General features: G+C 44.1%; 1 protein-coding gene across 5 annotated transcripts in view; it reads right to left on the bottom strand.

Annotated features, from left to right (window-relative positions):
* WDR37 (WD repeat domain 37) overlaps positions 1–19,933 on the bottom strand; it is a 201,670-nt gene that overhangs the window by 2,329 nt on the left and 179,408 nt on the right. For all 5 annotated transcript variants that reach the window (XM_085874265.1, XM_085874264.1, XM_085874266.1 and 2 more), the window contains 2 exons: positions 2,965–3,106; positions 163–297 (listed from right to left, as the gene is read on the bottom strand). In XM_085874265.1, the coding sequence (XP_085730391.1) occupies positions 163–297; positions 2,965–3,106 (277 nt within the window). The remainder of the gene's footprint in view (positions 1–162; positions 298–2,964; positions 3,107–19,933) is intronic.

Raw genomic sequence — 19,933 nt, 5'->3', positions numbered from 1 at the left:
ACTCGATTCTTTAAAGGGCACATAAGAAACCTATCAATATTACTTTATTAAACATAAGGGCTTCCTTTTATCCTGTGCCGTGAAGGAACAAGGCATGTGGAGCAAGTTTTCCGTAACCATAGTGACACTTGTAACGGAGCTTCTGTGCACACGTTAAGGTACCTGTTGACGGCGGAGTCAGTGCGGATTGTGGCGATTGGCGACCGCATGTTCTTTAGGTCCCACACCTTCACTGTGCGATCATCGCTTCCAGAGACGACATTTTCGCTGGAGGCAAAGACTGCAGAAGTGACGGTGCTGTGAAATACACACACACACAATAATTTTTAGAATCTTACCCTCCCCCCCCCCCCCGCCACACACACACACACATTTGTGTCACAAATCTGGGACACGGAAGAACATGTCTGTGGAGAAAATGGAACAATATCTATTTCAGGAATGTCATGTTTCCATATATGAAACTAAAGTAGTGAAAACACCAAAATTATCAGTGTTTCTGAATATTTTTTGTTGAAATATTCGGCCCAGACAATCTAAACACTCCCACATGGCGACACCATTTTAATCTTGTCACATGACTTACTGTGAGCTTGACAGTACCATCACCTGACGGTTTTACAATCGACCTGTGTCGAGACGAGTTGAGTCACGTCATGATGTGGACCTGTGTCTACCAGCAAAAATGATGGATTTTGAGTGAGGTGATCATGCCTACCAGCAAAAATGGCCGAGTCGAGTGAGGAGATCCATGCTTGCCAGGATTAACGGCAGAGTCGAGCGAGGCAACAAACCTCTGCTCGTGAAAATGGGCGAGGCGACTGGGGTTACCTGTGTCTGCCAGAAAAAAATGGTCAAGTGGAGAGGGGTGACCTGTGTCTGCCGGTAAAGGTCAAGTAGAGTGGGGTGACTTGTGTCTGCCAGGGTTAATGGCCGAGTGGAGTCGGGCGACACACCTCTGCCAGTGAAAAAATGGACGAGGTGAAAGGGGCGATCTGTGTCTGCCTGCAAAAATGGATTTATTAACTATTTTGCCACATGCAACATTTCATGAAATGCCGTTTGTCTACCTTAGCGGACATGCAGCAGCACAGGGACGTTGTAAAGCCCTCACTAACCTTTTGATCACTAACCTCACCCTCACCTTTTGATGCATTTGAAAGTACAACTCTCCATGTGGCCACGTTCACCACCCACCACAACCCGCATCACATCTTGTCAATTCCTCGGCTCATTGTGGTCTTGCCGAACGAGATTTTACAGCATGTCGGTTTGTCGAATTCACTTTTGTGCATAAATTGATAAAGGGTATTGATCGTGCAGGTCGTAAACTTCCGCATCATAGACGGAGTGAACGAGCCATGGTACGGTAATAGATAAACTAATTCAAAGAGTGGCATTACAACAAAGTCAACTGCACAGATTTACCCTTACCGTTTGGATGGAAGGACATCGAAACAACAAGAGAATGTAATTTTCAAAGCTTGCACACCCTAAAACGGCACAAAACCTTCATTCTACGCTGAAAGGCCAAAACATCAATAGCAACAAAATGATCAAATTTGGAACACGAGGAATCATCAAACTAACGACACTCACAAGGAAATATGAAACATCTATTTAAAACATTGATTTGAACTAAGCGATAGCCAATGATGCAATGAGCATTATCCAGATGTGTGATGTTTCACAGGCAATGGTGGACTGCTGCCCCCCTTAGAACTCAGCGGGAAATCGAAAGACTTTGCAGTTTTGGCTCAAGTATGCACTTTAGTTATAATTAGACAATGGAAAAGGAGAGATCCAATGATGATCAGATCAAGTTTGGCAATTTTCTTTTCGTCGAGTTCTAAAATCCAGTAAAAAGCCATTTGAATCATCAACTTGCAATGCATTGATTGCATCGGGCCTGAGACCACACCCCAAGGAAGATAAAGAATTTATGCACAACCAGACAAAGCAAGGAAGGTCGATGGTTGTGAAACCGATGCAACATCACTCTGGCCAAATACTCCAGATGCTGATTTGTGCTCTCACACTCTCCTTAATGGCTCCTCACCCTTGCAGTAACATGGTTCCAAGGTGATCATTTATCGCGTTAGGCTTCTCACAATGGAGGATTTGATAATAAAACACCGCAGGGATACAAGTGGATTCTCACCAGTAGGGGGTTCATGGTCAGGAATAATTATTCAAATTGTGCATTTCAAAAGAGGAGGTGCTCCGGCAGCGATCGCGAAAACGAACTCGTTCAAATAGGCTACGCTTGGTGAAGGAAACCAAACGCCGCTCGGAATACAGGCCTCGAGGCAAGGACGACGGGGGCAAGGGCAAGCACATTTTCCCAACACATCACTCATGGGGATAACTGCCGATCGTTCAGTCTGCAAAACACAACTCACCCGGTCTAGCCAAGCAAAAATTAAAGGACATGCAGTAGGATCTAGCTAACGGTGGACCGAGGGCCACTCAACCAGTGCTCAAACAAAGAGCGAGAAAAGAGGGAGGTTTCAGTACAAATACCGTGCAGGGAACACAACATGTACGGCACACGGGTAATCAAAGGTACGCCAAGCTCTCCGACGTCCAGATGGATTTTTTGAGCCAATCTAGCGAAAGAATTTAGTTAGAACAGGTCATAACCTGGAATGCAATTTAGAGACGTCAGATATGCTTAAAATTGAGGCGTCTATAATTCAGTGGATAATCGAGTTAGCCATGTACTTGCAGGATATGTGAGACGGACCATGAAAGCAAAATCACCACCTGCAAGCAGTTCTTCCCAATCAAACTCCCTAAGCACACACTGAGGGCATTTTTACTGCTTGAGTATACTTAGGCCTGACATGAAGCTTTAAGGAGTATGATAATATTGGTGCAAACTGCAGTGGGAGAGCTCAACCGGTCTACGCTTGAACCTCAACACGTACCATTCAACAGTGGATCAAAGGTGCACGTACTCACTCTGTGTGCCCCTGAAACACATTCACTGAATGAATGGTGGGGTCGCGGAAGTCCCATAGTCGGAAGGTGGTATCTCGCGAGGCGGTAACGACGAGGCGCTGTGCCGGATGAGCACAGCAGTGTGTCAGTTCCTGGTCATGTCCTGCGGAGACGACAAGCCATCAAATGCAACAACTGCAGAGACAAGCCACCAAGTGCAACAAAGAACAAGTTACTTCTTCAACAATACATTCATTTGGAGGAAAAATAGGGAAGAAGAACATTGTAGAAAGACATAATGAATGACAAAAGGATTAAAAAGGAGAATTGTGGATTAAGGAAACAGGTTGCATGAGGGGGGAAAAATACAAACGAGGAAAATTGATGAGATGAAGGAAGAGGAGGAATGAAACAAGGCCATAGTATAAACAATGGAGAGAGTATAGTTGGCAGAAATGAGGAGTAAAGTGTTGGCAGGAAGAGAAGAAGAGAACAGGCTTTTATTTTGACTTTGGAAAAGGTCCTTTGGAGAAACAGCACATTCATCACATAAATGGTCCGCACCCCAGCGGGCCAAATGGCAAGCTATTGCGATGACGAGCCACCGATACTGCACTGCAAGCGCTGCCACAATGGTCAAATCCAAACGCAGGTATTTCATTGATAATAATCATACATTTGCCAAAGAGCTGTTACAAGCTGTTCGACTCATTTGTACTTTTGAAAACAGTGGTTCATGTCTGTCATATGTGGCATGCGTGCCCTTTTATTACCGCTTAAGGGTGCTTTTTCTTTTCCTCGCTCACCCATTCCATGTAATGCATTCACTTCTGAACACGGGACCAGATTTATTCCATTCCTTTTCACCTTCATTCCAGTTCTATTATTGCTCTTGTTTGATACAGTTATGATTTTGTGGGGTTTTTTTTTTTTTGAAGTTTTAGCAGAACGAGAAGCTCTCTCTCTGTGCTGAACACTTTCAGCTGCTGTTGTGTTGGTTTTTAAGAATGTTTTTTATTCTACGTCAAATGGTCTGCTTTAGGTTGTTTTATGCAGACACACACACACACACACACACACACACACACACACACACACACACACACACACACACACACACACACACACACACACACACACACACACATTCGTGTGTACACACGAATACCACCTTAACGGTGCCAATTATTTCCACCTTCCTGTGGGGTTGATGGAGGAAGGTTGTTGAATCAAGTCTTTCACAAACCAGCTGGCCAGGCCTGATGTTCAACTGAAAGTGATGTGGGCAGGGTGCCGGCAATGCCTACTCTTCACAAAAGACACCATGTGACCTTTACTGTCCACCAAATAATGTTAGTGAGTGTGAGATAAAAGGGCGTCGATCACTATTGAAAAGTGGGGAGGGGGAGTCGGGGGGGCATGGGAGCGCATAGTGTGAAACCAACATGGCATTTAGGATTCTGGGCACTTTATGGCCGCTCGTGCTACCTTTTCTGGGAAAATTATTTTGAGGTGTTGTTCGGGGGGGGGGGAGGTGAGCTTTATTTTATGTACCATACAGTCAAAAAAAATGAAGGAATAGAAACAAACCCCCCAAAAAATCAAAGTAAGCAAGAAAGGAATGGGAACAACAGCGAAATTACAAAAAAAAAATCCAATTAAGTGAGCAAGTGGTGAGAACAGTATCTTGCATCGCAAGCGACACTCCAAGCTGTTAACGTTTTTCCAAGTCGGAAAAAGCAAAAAAGACTGGAATTTCTTCGGATATTTTGCTGTCGAGCTGAAAGCAACATGATGGACTGCAAATAATGTCTGAAAATGGAAAATTAAGGCGAAAACTATTGAGATGGAAGGCCTGTCTCCATTTCAATGGCCTCCAAAGGTCACCATTTATGTCCCCCTTCGATTCTTTTCTTATTTTTTGATGGGGGTACCTTTAAGGAAAAGTCTTTCAAGAGAAGCTAATTAAACGGAAGACCAAGAAGGAACCCATATAAGTAAAGAGCAAAGATGGAGTCATCAGAAGGAAGCTGGATAGGACTGGGGTTTCAGCCGCTGCTCCACTTCAGCAGTTCCACCCCAGGCTCAAACGCAGCGACATGTACAAAAGCTCCCAGCGATCGATCAACTGGGAAGCACAGTCCACACAGCATCAGGATGTAGTACAAACATAATGAAGTGGAAGACGAAGAAGGAACCCGATGAAGTACAAACTGGGCTATAAAATTGAGAATTAAATTATCTTCTCGGTATTGTCTGCAGCACAATCTGAAGGAGATGGATGGGGCAGCAGCTCTGCTAAGCTCAAACCAAATAGGCAGAACCAATGCAACTGTTTCGTCAGAAGTGTTTTAAAAAAAAATCAATAATAATAATTTTTTTAAATGTTTTTGTATTGGATATATACACAGTGCTGTGGAAAATTTTGGATTATTCTGATGATATTCATATTTTAGAGTTAATTCCTCAAATTATATATCAGTGATAACAGTCATGTGTTTATTATTGTAAATTAATAGGCTCTATAAATAAACATGAAATAAACTGATGAAGTACAGTCGTGGCCAAAATTATTGGAACTTTTTTTTTCAAATAATGCACCATTTCTTCCAGAAAATTGTTGAAATTATGAAATCTTTGGGTATCCACACGTCTATTTCTTTGGTTTGCAGTGAATCAAAACAAAAAAAAGCTGAAAAAAAATACGAAATTTCAGCTTATGCCACAAATAAATCTTTAAATGGCACGGACAATATTATTGGCACCTTTTAGAAGTTGTTCGAAATAATTAAATTTCAAGCAGGTGATTCTCCTTGACTTTGGAAATGAACTCACCTGTGGTGAGTTGCAGGTTCCTGCAATATAAAAAATCACTCATTCAACCAGTTTGAATAGAGAAAAGGAGTCATTCTGCTGTTTTGTGTCACTGTGTGTTCCACAATGAGCATGGAGAAAAGAAAGAAAACCAGAGAATTGTCTTAGGAGTTCAGACACAAGATTGTAGCCAAACATGGACAATCTCAAGGCGACAAGTCCATCTCCGGAGACCTTGATGTTCCTGTGTCCACCATACACAATGTTATCAGGAAGTTTAAGGCCAATGGCACTGGAGCCAACCTCCCTGGACGTGGCCACAAGAGAAAACTTGACTGAAGATTGCAGCGAAGGATTGTTCGAATGGTGGAGAAAGCACCTCGATCAACTGCCAAACAGATTCAAGCTGACCTTCACACACAAGGTACGACAGTTTCAACTCACACCACCATCACCAACTCAATGAAAGGGGATTCTCTGGCAGGAGACCCAGGAGGACCCCACTGCTGTCCTCCCGCACAGGTACCGGCAGTGCCACACCCCATGATCCAGTGAATCCACGACTCCCCAGGACGAAACAAGAGGTCTATTGACCTCTAACTCACAGCCAGCAGAGACATGAATATCACTGCCAAGGTAAGTGAATCTCTCCGTGAATGCAACATCCTCATCACAAACAGGTACAGACAAGATAGCAGCATCCAAGATGTCCTTCAAAGATTGGATCTTAGTTTTGACCCAGGAAACCCACAATCCCAGTGGTCCAACTCCTCAATCAGCACCTCGAGGGCCCCAAAAAGGATATCAAGAGTCTCAGCAAATATGACTGCATCATTTGCAAAATCAAGGTCAGAGATCTTGACATTCCCAAATGATGCACCGCAGCATTATCTCTCCGACATCCTCCCCAGAATAAAGTCCATACAAGTACTGAAAAGTGAGGGGGCCAGTACACACCCCTGACGAACTCCAGTAACAACTGGAAATAAGTCAGAGATGGTATCACCACATCTCACAGCACTCTCAGTACCAGAGTATAGTTCAGATATCAGATTGGTCAGGTTGGTATCACCATACGTAGACCAAAAATTCACTGAATCAAACGCTTTACAGAGATCAACATAGGCTGTAAGCAGCCCCTGCCAAAACACTCATCTACGTTCAGTGAGAACCTGAAGGGCAAGGATACAGTCGATCGTTGACCTCTTTGGTGTAAAGCCTGACTGCTCTGGGCGTTGGTGCTCATGCAGATGGTGGCAAACCCTCTCAATAATTATCTAAGCAAAGACCTTGCCTGGCACCGAGGGCAGTGTCACTCCTCGGTAGTTGTTTCAGTCCTGGCGATCACCCTTCCCTTTCCAGGGAGGGACAACAAAGTCCCTCTTCCAGTCATTTGTCATAATGCCTGTGTTCCAAGCAGAACACAGAACTGCATGCAATGACATGAGTACAGCCTTGAGAAGTTCAGCATGGATGCCACAAATTCCACGAGCTTTACCCCATTTCAACTGGTTCATCGCAACCTATGTTTCCACAAATGAAGGTGGATCAGTTGATCGGAGGGTCAGCAATAGGGATAGTAACACCCCTGACATCCAAATCAACAGCAGGTGGATCAGCCTGGTACAGCCGCTCAAAGTAACCGGCCCAGTGGACCTTCACTTCGGACTCCTCCGTCAAGAGCCCTCCGCTCTAACTGCAGTACACCGAGGGACGGGCTTGGAGGAACGCAATGCGCGAATTCCCCTGTAAGCAGGATAAGAATCACTTGACTACAGGTGATGCTCTACCCACTCACAGATTCCTCGCACATACGCCTCCTTATCAACCTTCAGCACACGTACAGTTTTACGCCTCAACTCCCTGAACAGCTCAACTCTGCCATTAAGCTTGTTCTTGCGACTCTGGTCAATGGTATCCAGTGTCCCTTGAAAGACAAAATTCTTCTTCACCCCAATGGTGAGTTCCAAGATATCCACCGGCATCATCAAGGACTTTGGTCTTGAAGGCACTCCACAACTTTTCAGGATTCACCAAAGCACCCAGACTCCCCCCCCCCCCAAGTCCACACTCAGCCTGTTCACAAAATCCTCTCATCCTTTGTTCTTGCCAACATCCAGCCTAGGCTGGGATGGTACCATTCTCCCGGATTTAAGCTGCAACTTCATAGTTGCTACCACAAGCCAGTGGAAGGTATTGAGGAAATGAGCACTCTGGTAAACCCTGTAGTTCTGGATCATCCTCCAGTGACCACCAACAAGCACATGGTCAATCTCCTTTGCCACACCACCAGCGGTGGTATACCAAGTCCAGCGATGAGCCTGTGAGCGCTGAAACCATGAACTGGCTGCCCTAAATCCATGACTTCTTGCAAAGTCAAGGAACTTAGTGCTACTCTGGTTCACAGTTCCAGACCCATGGGGACGAACACATGTCTCATAACCATCCCTATCAGTTCCAGTCGATGCATTGAAATCCCCCAATACGAGAAGAGTATCTCGTCTGGGGCACTGATCAACTACAGACTCGAGTGTGGCATAGAATGCGTCCTTCTTGGTGAGATCACTCGCCTCAGTCGAAGCATATCCAGAGACCAGGGAAACAACACCCAAGGAATGATGAATGCTCCGTCTCATAATACGCTCGTTGACTGCTGTTACCTCAATTATCATTGGACACAGCCACAGCAACTCCTTGGGCATGGCAACCATCGGAGCGAGCAGACCAAGAGTCGGTGTAACCACCTGCCATGATCTCGTCACTATCCGGTCTCCGAACCTCAGAGAGAGCTGCAATACATTTGTTCAAACGCTTTAGCTCAGATGATAACAGAGACAGGTGATCATCCTTTCTTAGGGATAGGACATTCTAGGCACCCACCCAAAGGGACCAGAATCAGGTTCACCCAAGGAGACTGCCGTCTGGTGGACGACACCTCAGCACCACCCTGACACACACTACTGCAATTTGACCCAGGAAACTTACCCCGTGGTTTTCCTCCTCTCAAAGAGTAGGGGTCCTGAAGGCTTTGCCTCAATCACATCATCTGGTGAGCTGCACAGGAGGTACTCCCAGAGTGGATTTTCAGATTTCTTTACGTATTTGTGTTTTGCAGAGTGAAAGGTTTTATGGTGGCCAGAGTGCAAATCCTGCCACCAACCTCCTACAATTTTTTTTTTTTTTAAGTAACCCAACTGCAGGAGGTCATCCACAGACACAGTTGGGCAACTGATATGGATGGCCATTGCCTCACAAGGAGCTCCCCTGCTCTTTGGTTAACCGGTACAATGTGAGGAACTAGGGCTCTGAAAACCCCCACGTGGTCACTGAACACATACGCGGCAGTTCAAAGGTCAATGTGTGTGTGTGTGTGTGTGTGTGTGTGTGTGTGTGTGTGTGTGTGTGTGTGTGTGTGTGTGTGTGTGTGTGTGTGTGTGTGTGTGTGTGTGTGTGTGTGTGTGTGTGTGTGTGTGTTTTGTACTGCAAATACTGCATTGGATTTCACATTGTATGCATTACGGCCTTCTCCATTACTGCTTGGTGGGTCCGTTTTTCTTTGTGGAGGATACAGTGACCTCACCAATTTACAATCTAGAACATGTTGGCAAGATTTGCCTTCCCACAGATTGAATACCTGCAACGCGATATCATTTTTCAACAGAATGGCACTCCCCCTCATTGGGCCTTAGTGTTGGAGCCATCCTGAATGAAAAATTTCCAGGTCACTGGATTGGCCAAAACGAACCAACTGTCTGGCCCCCACGATCACCAGACACAACCCCAAATTATTTTTTTCTATAGGGATTTGTCAAAGATGTCTACAACACCAAGGTAGCAAAACATGCAGGATCTTCGTTCTCGAAATCACAGCTGCATGCGCACTGGTGGATACAAACATGCTGAGCCAAACATGGCAAGAACTCATGTACCGCCTTGACTTTCTGCTCGTGACAAACTGAGCTCACACTGAAGTGTATTGATGGTGTGTGCAAAACTTTCTGAGTTTCTTTATCATATAAACCAAAGGGTATCGTTGTGTCATTTGTGGTTCTAAATACATGAACAACATTGAATGCATTTGTGGTTCTTCTCCACCCTTATTTCACTCCAGTCATCCCCCAAACCATTTCCCTATCACAACTCCTACCCATATCCATAAACTAGTTCCCCCATATAATGCAGATTATATACATTACACACATATTATACATATTATGTACATCACACATATAAATACATATTATATACATATGCATATATATATACATACACACACACACACACACACACACACACACACACACACACACACACACACACACACACACACACACACACACACACACACACACACACACACACACACACACACACACACACACACACACAAAACATTTCCCTTGTATGCCTTTCACATTGTATGCCATTTCTTTTTCTATCTTCGGGGACATACAGCGGCACAGGGGCATTATAAAGAACTCACTAATAGGGCTTTGTTCAAAACGTGCACTTTTTGATGCATTTGAAAGAAAAACTCCTGATGTCGGTGTTCACCACCCACCATAACCCGCATCACATATGTCAACAGCAGGAGGTGTTCGGCTGCCACCAAGCCTATACATCTTCTGGTGCACGTGCATGCATTTAAAGCAGTTCCCTTGGTTTGATACAGGAAGTAAATCAATAAAACCGAGCAGCATCCTCAGCCTTATCTCGTCCAGAACACACTGCCGTGGCCAGACATTCCCATCCTGCACAGACTAGGTCTGCAAACAGACCCTACCCATCGACATCTCAAACGGCGATGTGATGTGCTTGGAAAGCATGTCCATGCCAAAAGAAAAGGACAAATAATCAAATGCAATTGGACAAGAAAAATAAAAGTCTCAAATAATAAAATTACTTCGATTAATGCAGAAATCCTTAAGTTTGTAATTTTTTTACAAAACCTTTTGGATTTGAAAACTGAAAAGGCAAAATGTTCACCGATTCCGTGTTTTTGCACACATTCATCTTCAGCATAGTTAAACGAAGGCGAATGCAGATGATGCTCACCATTCAAACGTCAAAACTTGTCGAATTGTCAAAAAAAAACAAAACTGGTCTCAAAAAAGAAAAACTCAAAACTTGTCAAAAAAAAAGTCAAATTGAATGGTTTGCATTCACAGATCAAAAACCTCAAAACTGCAGCATTTTCTCAATTTTCACAAGAAACCACCCCCCCCCCCCCCCATGTAAATAAGGTGAGAATGCAAGACATTTCAAAAAAACGTAGCACACAGACTTTCTGGGCAGTGCAATATACTACATCACTGACATGCATGACGAACGACCATGAAGGGGATTTGGTGAAGGAATTGAAAGCTTTTCTGACCATAGTGACCTGGACCTGTTTATAAACACTGACACTGAGAACTTTGATTTGAAATTAATCACATGATAGGGCAAACAAAAGAGTGTACCATTGTGAGAATTGGTACCTCTGCCGCCGAAGGTGGACAGAGGTTATGCACTCACCCCTGTTCCTTGTGAATTGAAGATTCGCAAGTACGTACTTGCTGTTTGAACGTGAGTACGTCTATGAATTACTCATTGTTGGACCTTGACCACGTCTATAAAATTACACACTATTGCAACATACCTTTGAAACATTTAGACCCCTTAACACCTTTTTAGACCCTTTATACCCCCTTCAGATCTTTACACCCTTTAGAATGCTTAGACCCCTTCACCCTATTTAGCTACTTTAGACACCTTCAACCACTTACGACCTTTTTAAGACCCCTTGGACTAATGAAGACCTTTACATGCTTTAGATCCCTTGACTTATTAGACGCCTTAAGACTCCTTAGACTGCATAAACACTTTATACCTTTTAGATCCATTGAGACCACTTAAAACGCTTCAATCCTTTCATCCTTTCGACTCATTTAAAAAACTTAGATCTATTAGACAGCTTAACACCCTTTTAGACCCCTTAAGACCCTTTAGACCCCTTTGACTCCTGAAGACATTGACACCCTTTAGACTACAAAGAATCCTTGACATTTACAGTGTCTTCAGAAAGTATTCACACCCCTTGACCTTTGTCACATTTTGTTGTTACAAAAGGTAAATTTAAAATGGATTAAATTTTAATTTTTGGTTTCCAATCTACACAAAAGACCCAACAATGACAAAGTGAAAACATGTTTTAAGAAATTTTCACAAATTAATGAAAAATTAAATTAAAAAATGACCGTTTTTACAGCCATTTTTCCCTTGGCTTTTTCTTTTCTTTGGCTTTTTCAGTTTTACAGTTTGGCTTTTTCTTGAGGCAATGTTTTATGCCGGATGCCCTTCCTGACGCCAACCCTGGTCGCCTCTTACGACACACAGGGATATGGTACACCTATTCTAACCGGGGCATACACCGGGACCAGTACACTGGCACTCATTTCGCCGACCTCGGAAGGATGACAGGCTGAGTCAACCTCCTGGTGTTAATTCAGCAGCCAACGGGGCTTGAACTCAGGACCCTTGGATCCCAAGCTGCCACCCTAACCACAAAGCCAACACCAAGCTTAAATTAATTAATGAAAAATGAAAAGTTGAAATGTCTTGCATCAATAAATATTCAACCCCCTGAGTCAATACTTTGTAGAAGCGCCTTTGGCAGCGATTACAGCTTCGAGTCCTCTTGGGTATGTCCGTATCAGCTTTGTACATCTGGATTTGGGAATTTTCTGCCATTTTTCCTTGCAGATTTGCTTAAGCTCTGTCAAGTTAGATGGGAAGTGTCAGTGAACAGCAATTTTCAAGTCTTTCCACAGATTCTCAATGGGATTCAAGTCTGGCATTTGGCTGGGCCATTCAAGGACTTTCACGTTCTTGTAATGAAGCCATTCCAGTGTTGCTTTGGCTGTATATTGTTGTCATTCTCCAGTTGGAACATAAATCTTTGCCGCAGTCTGAGGTCTTTTGCACTCTGAAGCAGGTTCTCAAGGATTTGCCTGTATTTGGCTTCTATTTCATTGTTCCGTCTGTCCTTACAAGTCTCAAAGTCCCTGCCAAAGAAAAGTTTCCCCATAGCATGATGCTGACACCACCATGCTTCACAGTGAACCATAATGGCACCAAGTTCCTTGACTTTGCAAGAAGTCATGGACTTAGGGTGGCTGGTTTATGGTTTCAGCATCTACAAGCTCATCGCTGGACTTGGAATTGCAACGGTGGTGGTGTGGCAAAGAAGATTGACCAAGTGCTCGTTGATGGTCAATGGAGGATGCTCCAGAATTGCAGGGTTCACCAGAGTGCTCAGTTACGCAATACCAACCACAAGCTTATTGTAGCAACTGTGAAGTTTCAGCTTAAATCCAGGAGAATGGTACCATCCCAGCCTAGGTTGGATGTTGACAAGCTCAAGGATGAGAGGGTAGCTGAGGAGTTTGCAAACAGGCTGAGTGGGGATGTGGGGAGTCTGGGTGTTATGGGAAATCATGAAAAGTTGTGGAGAGCCTTTAAGACTACCACGCTTGATGTTGGCGGTGGATGTCTTGGAACCCACTGTCGGGCGAAGAACAACTTTGTCTCCCAAGGGACACTGGATACCACTGACCAGAGTCACAGGGCCAGGCTTAATTGCAGAGCTGAGCTGTTCAGGGAGTTGAAGTGTAAAACTGTACTTGCGCTGAAGGCGGATAAGGAGGCCAATGTGCGAGGAATCTGTGAAAGGGTAGAGCGTCACCTGTGGTCAAGTGATTCTCATCCTGTTTTCAGAGGAATTTGTGGATTGCATTCCTCCAAGCCTGACCCTCGGTGTACCGCAGTTACAGTGGAGGGTGGTGGGCTCTTTATAGAGGAGGCAGAAATGAAGTCCTGCTGGGCCAGTTACCTTGAGCGGCTGCACCGGGCTGACCCACCAGCTGTTGAGTTGGACATCAGGGGTGTAACTATCCATATTGCTGACCTTCCAATCAACTGTGAACCACCTTTCTTTGTGGAAACACAGGCTGCAGTGAACCAGTTAAAAGGGGGTAAAGCTCTTGGGTACTGTGACATCAATGCTGAACTTCTCAAGGCAGGCAGAAATGCTATACTCATGTAGTTGCATGCAGTTCTGTGCTCCATCTGCAACACAGACATCATCCCAACTGAATGGAAGAGGGGCCTTGTTGTCTCTGTCTGGAAAGGGAAGGGTGATCGCCAGGATTGCAACAGCTACCGAGGGGTGACGCAGCTCTCAGTGCAGGGCAAGTTCTTCGCTCGGATAATTCTTGATGGGGTTCACCTCCATCTGATCCTGCTAACCAGATTCTCTCAGCAAGGGAGCCTCCCGAGTGAAGGAGTCCATCGGGCCAATCACGTGCCTCATGTTTGCAGCAGGTTGATTGGCATCTCAAGGAGATGGGGATAGGCCAGGCATCTGCATGGGGGATGGCCAGACGGAGGCCCCTGGAGTACCGGCAGAAAGTGGATGCAGCAACGCGCTGCTCTGGTTTATACTTCCACAGCTGACCTGACCTAACCTGACCTGTAGTGCTCTGCATTCAGGCCAAAAAGTTCAATTTTTGTCTCATCAGACAAGAAAATATTTTGCCTCATGCTCCCAGGTTCTCTATCTCAGCCAAGGAACTCTGAAGGTCACCTCCCTGACCAAGGTCCTTCTTGCCCAGTTGCTCAGTTTGGTTGGACGGTCAGCTCCAGGAAGAGTCTGTGTTGTTCCATATTCTTTCCATTTCCTAATGATGTTGCTCACTGTGCACTTGGGATCTTTCAACACTATAAATTGTTTTATATGCTTCTCCAGATCTAAGCCTCCTCACAATTCTATCTCAGAGTTCTACGGACAGGTCCTTGGACTTCATGGTCGAGTTTCTGCTCTGACATGCACTGTCAACTGTGGGACCTTGTATATAGAAAGATGTTTTTCTTTCTAAATTATGTCCAATCAATTGAATTGGCCACAGCTGGACTGCAATCAAGTTATAGAAACATCTCAAGGATGATCAAAGGAAATTGGATGCACCTGACCTCAATTTGGAGTGTCATAGCAAAGGGGTTGAATACTTATTGATACAAGGCATTTCAGATTTTCATTTTTAATTAATATGTTAAAAAAAATTCTGAAACTGTTTTAACTTCGTCATTGTGGGGTATTTTGTGGAGATCAGTGACAAAAATTTAAATTCAGGCTGGAACAAAACAAAATGCGACAAAAGTCGAGGGGTGTGAATACTTTCTGAAGGCACTGTCGACCTTTTCGACAATATATACTCCTTCGACCAATTAAGACGCATAAAGACCATTATAGACCCATATAGACCCTTTGGACCTTTATACGTGTAGACCAGTGGACCTATTAGAACCCTTTCGACGCACACCACACAAACATCTATTGAGTCATCTACCTGACTCTCTGGATAATCCTCTGTGTCTATTTGCTGATGACTTCACCCTCTGCCATGACATTGCTTATTCTTTAGATTGGCAGGCTGCAGGCCTCTTCCCACTCATCAGTTCTTGAAAAAAAAATCACATGGTGGTCACTTGGAAATATGTCTTTCAATCCTGATAAATCTCACACTTGCACAATCCCCCTCCGAAAGCACCATCTGGAAACTCGCCCCCCCCTGTCCATCTACTTTCTTAATCCTCTTGAGGAAGTTCATTCAAACTCCTGGGTTTCACTATCAGCTATGATCTTTCTTGTGCAAACCACATTTCAAAATTGCCCTCCTAAGCTAGCCACCAACAGGGCATTCTCCGTCATACAAAGTCCATCCTTAGCACACCTGCACTCCTATCCAACTACAAGGCTTTCATCTGCAGCTTGATGGAGTACTACTCTCCCCTCTGGGCTGGTTCCCCTGCCTCACATCTTGCTCAGCTCAACGCCATGAAAACCAAGACCTTTAAGATTATCGGAATCTCCCACGGTGAAGCTGTCTATGGGCCTATCACTTCGCCATTGTAGATAGGTCGGTGGTCTCTGTCTTCTAACGCCTCGTTTCTGATCTTGCACCCTCTGCTCTTTCCGTGCTTTGTCCCCACCACTGCCCCCCCCCCCCAGGTTTTGGGAGGGCACACATGGTACACCATCAACCCCCTTCTGGTGAAACTACCTAAATCCAGGATCACTGCCAACATGCACTCATTCGTTCCTCTTTCTTTCCCACCTGTGGAACCAACTTCCACATCTTCAATCTCATTCTTCCCTCCAGATCTTCAAGACAGCTGTTCACCACCATCTCAGATCGTCCCCAATCAAAAAACATGATTGTCCTTACCATTAAGAGTTGGGGCCAAAAACGATAGAAAACATGATGTTTCAAAAATGTGTGGATGAGTTATAAAAAAATTAGGTGGACGAGTTGGTAGATGACAAGAACAACAGGATTAGATTTTGAAGGTCCAGATCCAGATCCGGCCTATCAGTGGGAAACAAAAACATAAAGTGTTCAGCCTGGTGGAGGTATATGCTCTGCCGAGTGCTGTTGTAGCAGATTTATGCAGGGTTTTTGAAGAAAAACTCTTTATCACCAGTTATTATTCGGGAACCAAGCCATTCTGACTGGTACCGTATTGTTTTTGTTCTGATTCGATTTCTGTACGACTATTAATTATCATTCCTCCCCCCCCCCACACCCCCAACCACTCTTTTTTGCTGTGTTGTTCACTTTAAATTTTATTACCTCCACCACTGAAGGTGAAGGAGGTTATGTTTTCACCCCTGTTTGTTAATTTCCGGAATCCTTTGGATTTCGGCAATTATGTTGGTCGGATGTGTGTGTCATTCTGTGTCTGTCTGTCTGTCTGTTTGTTTGTGTGCTTGTTTACCCTGTCGCAGCCACACCGTTTCAGCGATCATGACCAAACTGGGTACAGACGTCGGCCATGGTCCAACTTAGACACTTGTCGTTTTTGGTGAATCGAGGTCAAAGGTCAAGGTCAAGGTCACCGAAAAACCGAAATTCTTATTTTCACAATAACGTCTGCTAACATGGCCGTGTCGACTTCAAACCAAATCCAAAATGTGCATCTTCAAATTCTGCATCCAACCATGTGTCTCATTTGGGTGTCACACCAACACCCTTCTTCGCGGTCGGGGGTCGAATGTCAGGGGGGTCGGGTCAAAACTTTCAAATTGCGATAAAAATGCCATTTCAAGTCCGATTGACTTCCACGTTATGATCATGACCAAACTAAGTGCTATAACTCATTAAACACGAGCACTATCGACTTATACGAACCAAATTGATTTCCAGGTTTTGGTTTTTTCACAGATCGTGGAGATATGACAAAGTTATTCCGACAATTCCTTGCTCAACGTGCAATTTCATTTTTCTGTTTGTGTGCAGGATATCTCAGAAAGTTCTGGACGGATTCAGATGAAATTTGGTGGACACGTTAGGTGTGTGACAAAGACGAATAGATTCGATTTTGATGAAGATCCGAAACTGGATACTAGAAATTTAAAAGTGATTCTTCACCATTGAGAGAAGGGGCCAAAAACGATATAATATAGCACAATAATGTATTTCAAAAATTTCCTGGGCCTGATATGTTCTACTGGATCAGGCATTGCATGGCGGAGGTACTATACGCGCTCTACCGAGTGCCCTCCGAGTTATTATTATTTTCGTTCATTGTTCTGCCAATAAAATGCCAGCTCATATTTTCTTTTTCCATCGAGTCCACATTTGTAGCAGTTTAATTAACTATTATTTACAATGTTCTCAGGCTTTTAGGCTGGCAAGAAGCCTAAATGTATGCACACTCATCTCTGAGTTGTCTAGCCTGGGTTAATATACTGACGGAGTTATAAACCCCAACCTGGTATTTCAGATGCAGGGTGAGACATCAATGTGTCGTTAAACTGGGTATCCCGTCTGCCAGTATTACTTATGGTAGTCGTTAAATATCCCACGGTGTCTTTTACGAAGAGTAGGCGAGTTATCGCCAGCAGCCTGAACAAATTCACAGTTCCTGCCCTGATTACCACTGGGAAGGAAACAGCAAACCACGCAGTGTCATCCTTGCCCTGAGGCTGCTTGGGCAGCACTGGATCTGTCTTCGGGTATAGCAAGTCAGTTAATTAGTCGAGGCTTATACATCCACCACATCCAGGAAAATACATTGGTGGATATCAGTGCACATTTTACATGAATTATATGGATAACAAACGTTTTACAAGTAGACAATGAACAAATGCATGATATATGGGATTTGTACCTGGGTTAGGGGTTCAGAGAGGAAGACCAAGAGGCTAACCAATTATAAATTGACAATTATACAAATGCATCCTCTCATCTTCACCAATGCTTGTAGAGATAAAAATGTTCCAAAATGTTTGAAAGTCGATGAACATCCATTGATCCGCATTTCCTATGTACGGCACTCAGTGTATCGACCATGCCAGTTGGAAATTTAAAATGGTATGACATAGGAAAATTTTTCATCAAACATACGTTTCCTATACCACGACTCTTTCAATCCGCAAATCAATATCCCACTCCCCATCCACCAACACATAATCCTCTCCCCATCCTCAAAACACAACCCCTCTCCCTGTCCTCATAACATTACCCCTCTCCCTGTCCTCATAACATTACCCCTCTCCCTGTCCTCATAATACTATCCCTCTCCCTGTCACCATACCCATCACCCCTCTCCCTGTCCTCATAATACTATCCCTCTCCCTGTCACCATACCCATCACCCCTCTCCTCATAATACTACCCCTCTCCCTGTCCTCATAATACTATCCCTCTCCCTGACCTCATAATACTACCCCTCTCCCTGTCCTCATAATACTACCCCTCTCCCTGTCCTCATAATACTACCCCTCTCCCTGTCCTCATAATACTATCCCTCTCCCTCTCCTCATAATACTATCCCTCTCCCTGTCCTCATAATACTATCCCTCTCCCTGTCACCATACCCATCACCCCTCTCCTCATAATACTACCCCTCTCCCTGTCCTCATAATACTACCCCTCTCCCTGTCCTCATAATACTATCCCTCTCCCTGTCCTCATAATACTACCCCTCTCCCTGTCCTCATAATACTACCCCTCTCCCTGTCCTCATAATACTATCCCTCTCCCTCTCCTCATAATACTACCCCTCTCCCTGTCCTCATAATACTATCCCTCTCCCTGTCACCATACCCATCACCCCTCTCCGAGTTAGTACTACAGCAAGTGCAAACAGCTGCAATGTTTAAATATTGTTTATTGCAAAGAATATTTTGCATTTTCACATTTAAATTAAATCGGATACCGCTTTTGACCTTGTAAATCTGGCTTGCATTGAACAGATTGATTAATATAGCTCAAACTTAAAAAGCTCTGGCTCCGACCCATTACTGTGGATTTATTAAGTATTGCTGTTCAATTAACGAGCACGACTAAAATATTACGATTATGCTATAAATGCTCCCGGAGGACTCATCAGGGTACATGACCCACCAGCAAAAACGTTGTGCCTCGCACTCACACTAATGATTTGTACAACTGTGAATATCCTTGCCATGTCAGAATGAGGATTTTTTTTATTTTAAGCAGAAAATGTATAATAATAAACTGTCAAATAAAAACTTTCTGCAAAAGAGCCTTTTGCCAAAAGCATGGCATCAATCTAATATTGAATTGATGGACGTTAAACGGGACGCTCTGTCCATTGGTATTCACTGGTGGACTTTAAAGATACCACGGTGTCTCGTGAAGAGTCGACAAGTTATTGCCGACACCCTGAACAAAATGTATTATGAGTTATCGCTCTGCCCTAACCGACAGAGGTCACCACATCGGCTGCACAACCATGCTCCCAGAAATGATGCAAGCAGCAGCCACAGCCGCAGGGTGCGTACAAAATAATAACAATAATCCTTTTCCATTTCTTTGATCTTTGTTTACTTGCAATATATTTCCATATTGCCTTATCAATCTTGATTTCTACTTTTCTCATTCTCGTCAACAGCAGTTTAACGTAGTTTTGTTTGAATATTCCGAATGCTGTGCTGTTGTCCATCACTCCATCCTTAACTCTAGGGTGCTTTCTCGATTTGTGCCAGTGTACAATCAACTACTTCCTTTTGAGGATGAGCATTTACAGGTCCAGTCACCCATTCAAGGCTGGTGTTGATGTAAACTTTTGCAAACTTGCATAACTATGTACAAGGACAAAGCCTTTTC

This window comes from Eptatretus burgeri, chromosome 3 (assembly GCF_056783735.1).
Source record: "Eptatretus burgeri isolate ZD-2024b chromosome 3, Ebu_testis_v1, whole genome shotgun sequence".
In the NCBI taxonomy this organism is placed as follows: Eukaryota; Metazoa; Chordata; class Myxini; order Myxiniformes; family Myxinidae; genus Eptatretus; species Eptatretus burgeri.
The sequence above is the reverse complement of the archived record's forward strand: the minus strand, read 5'-3'. Positions and strand labels throughout refer to the sequence as shown.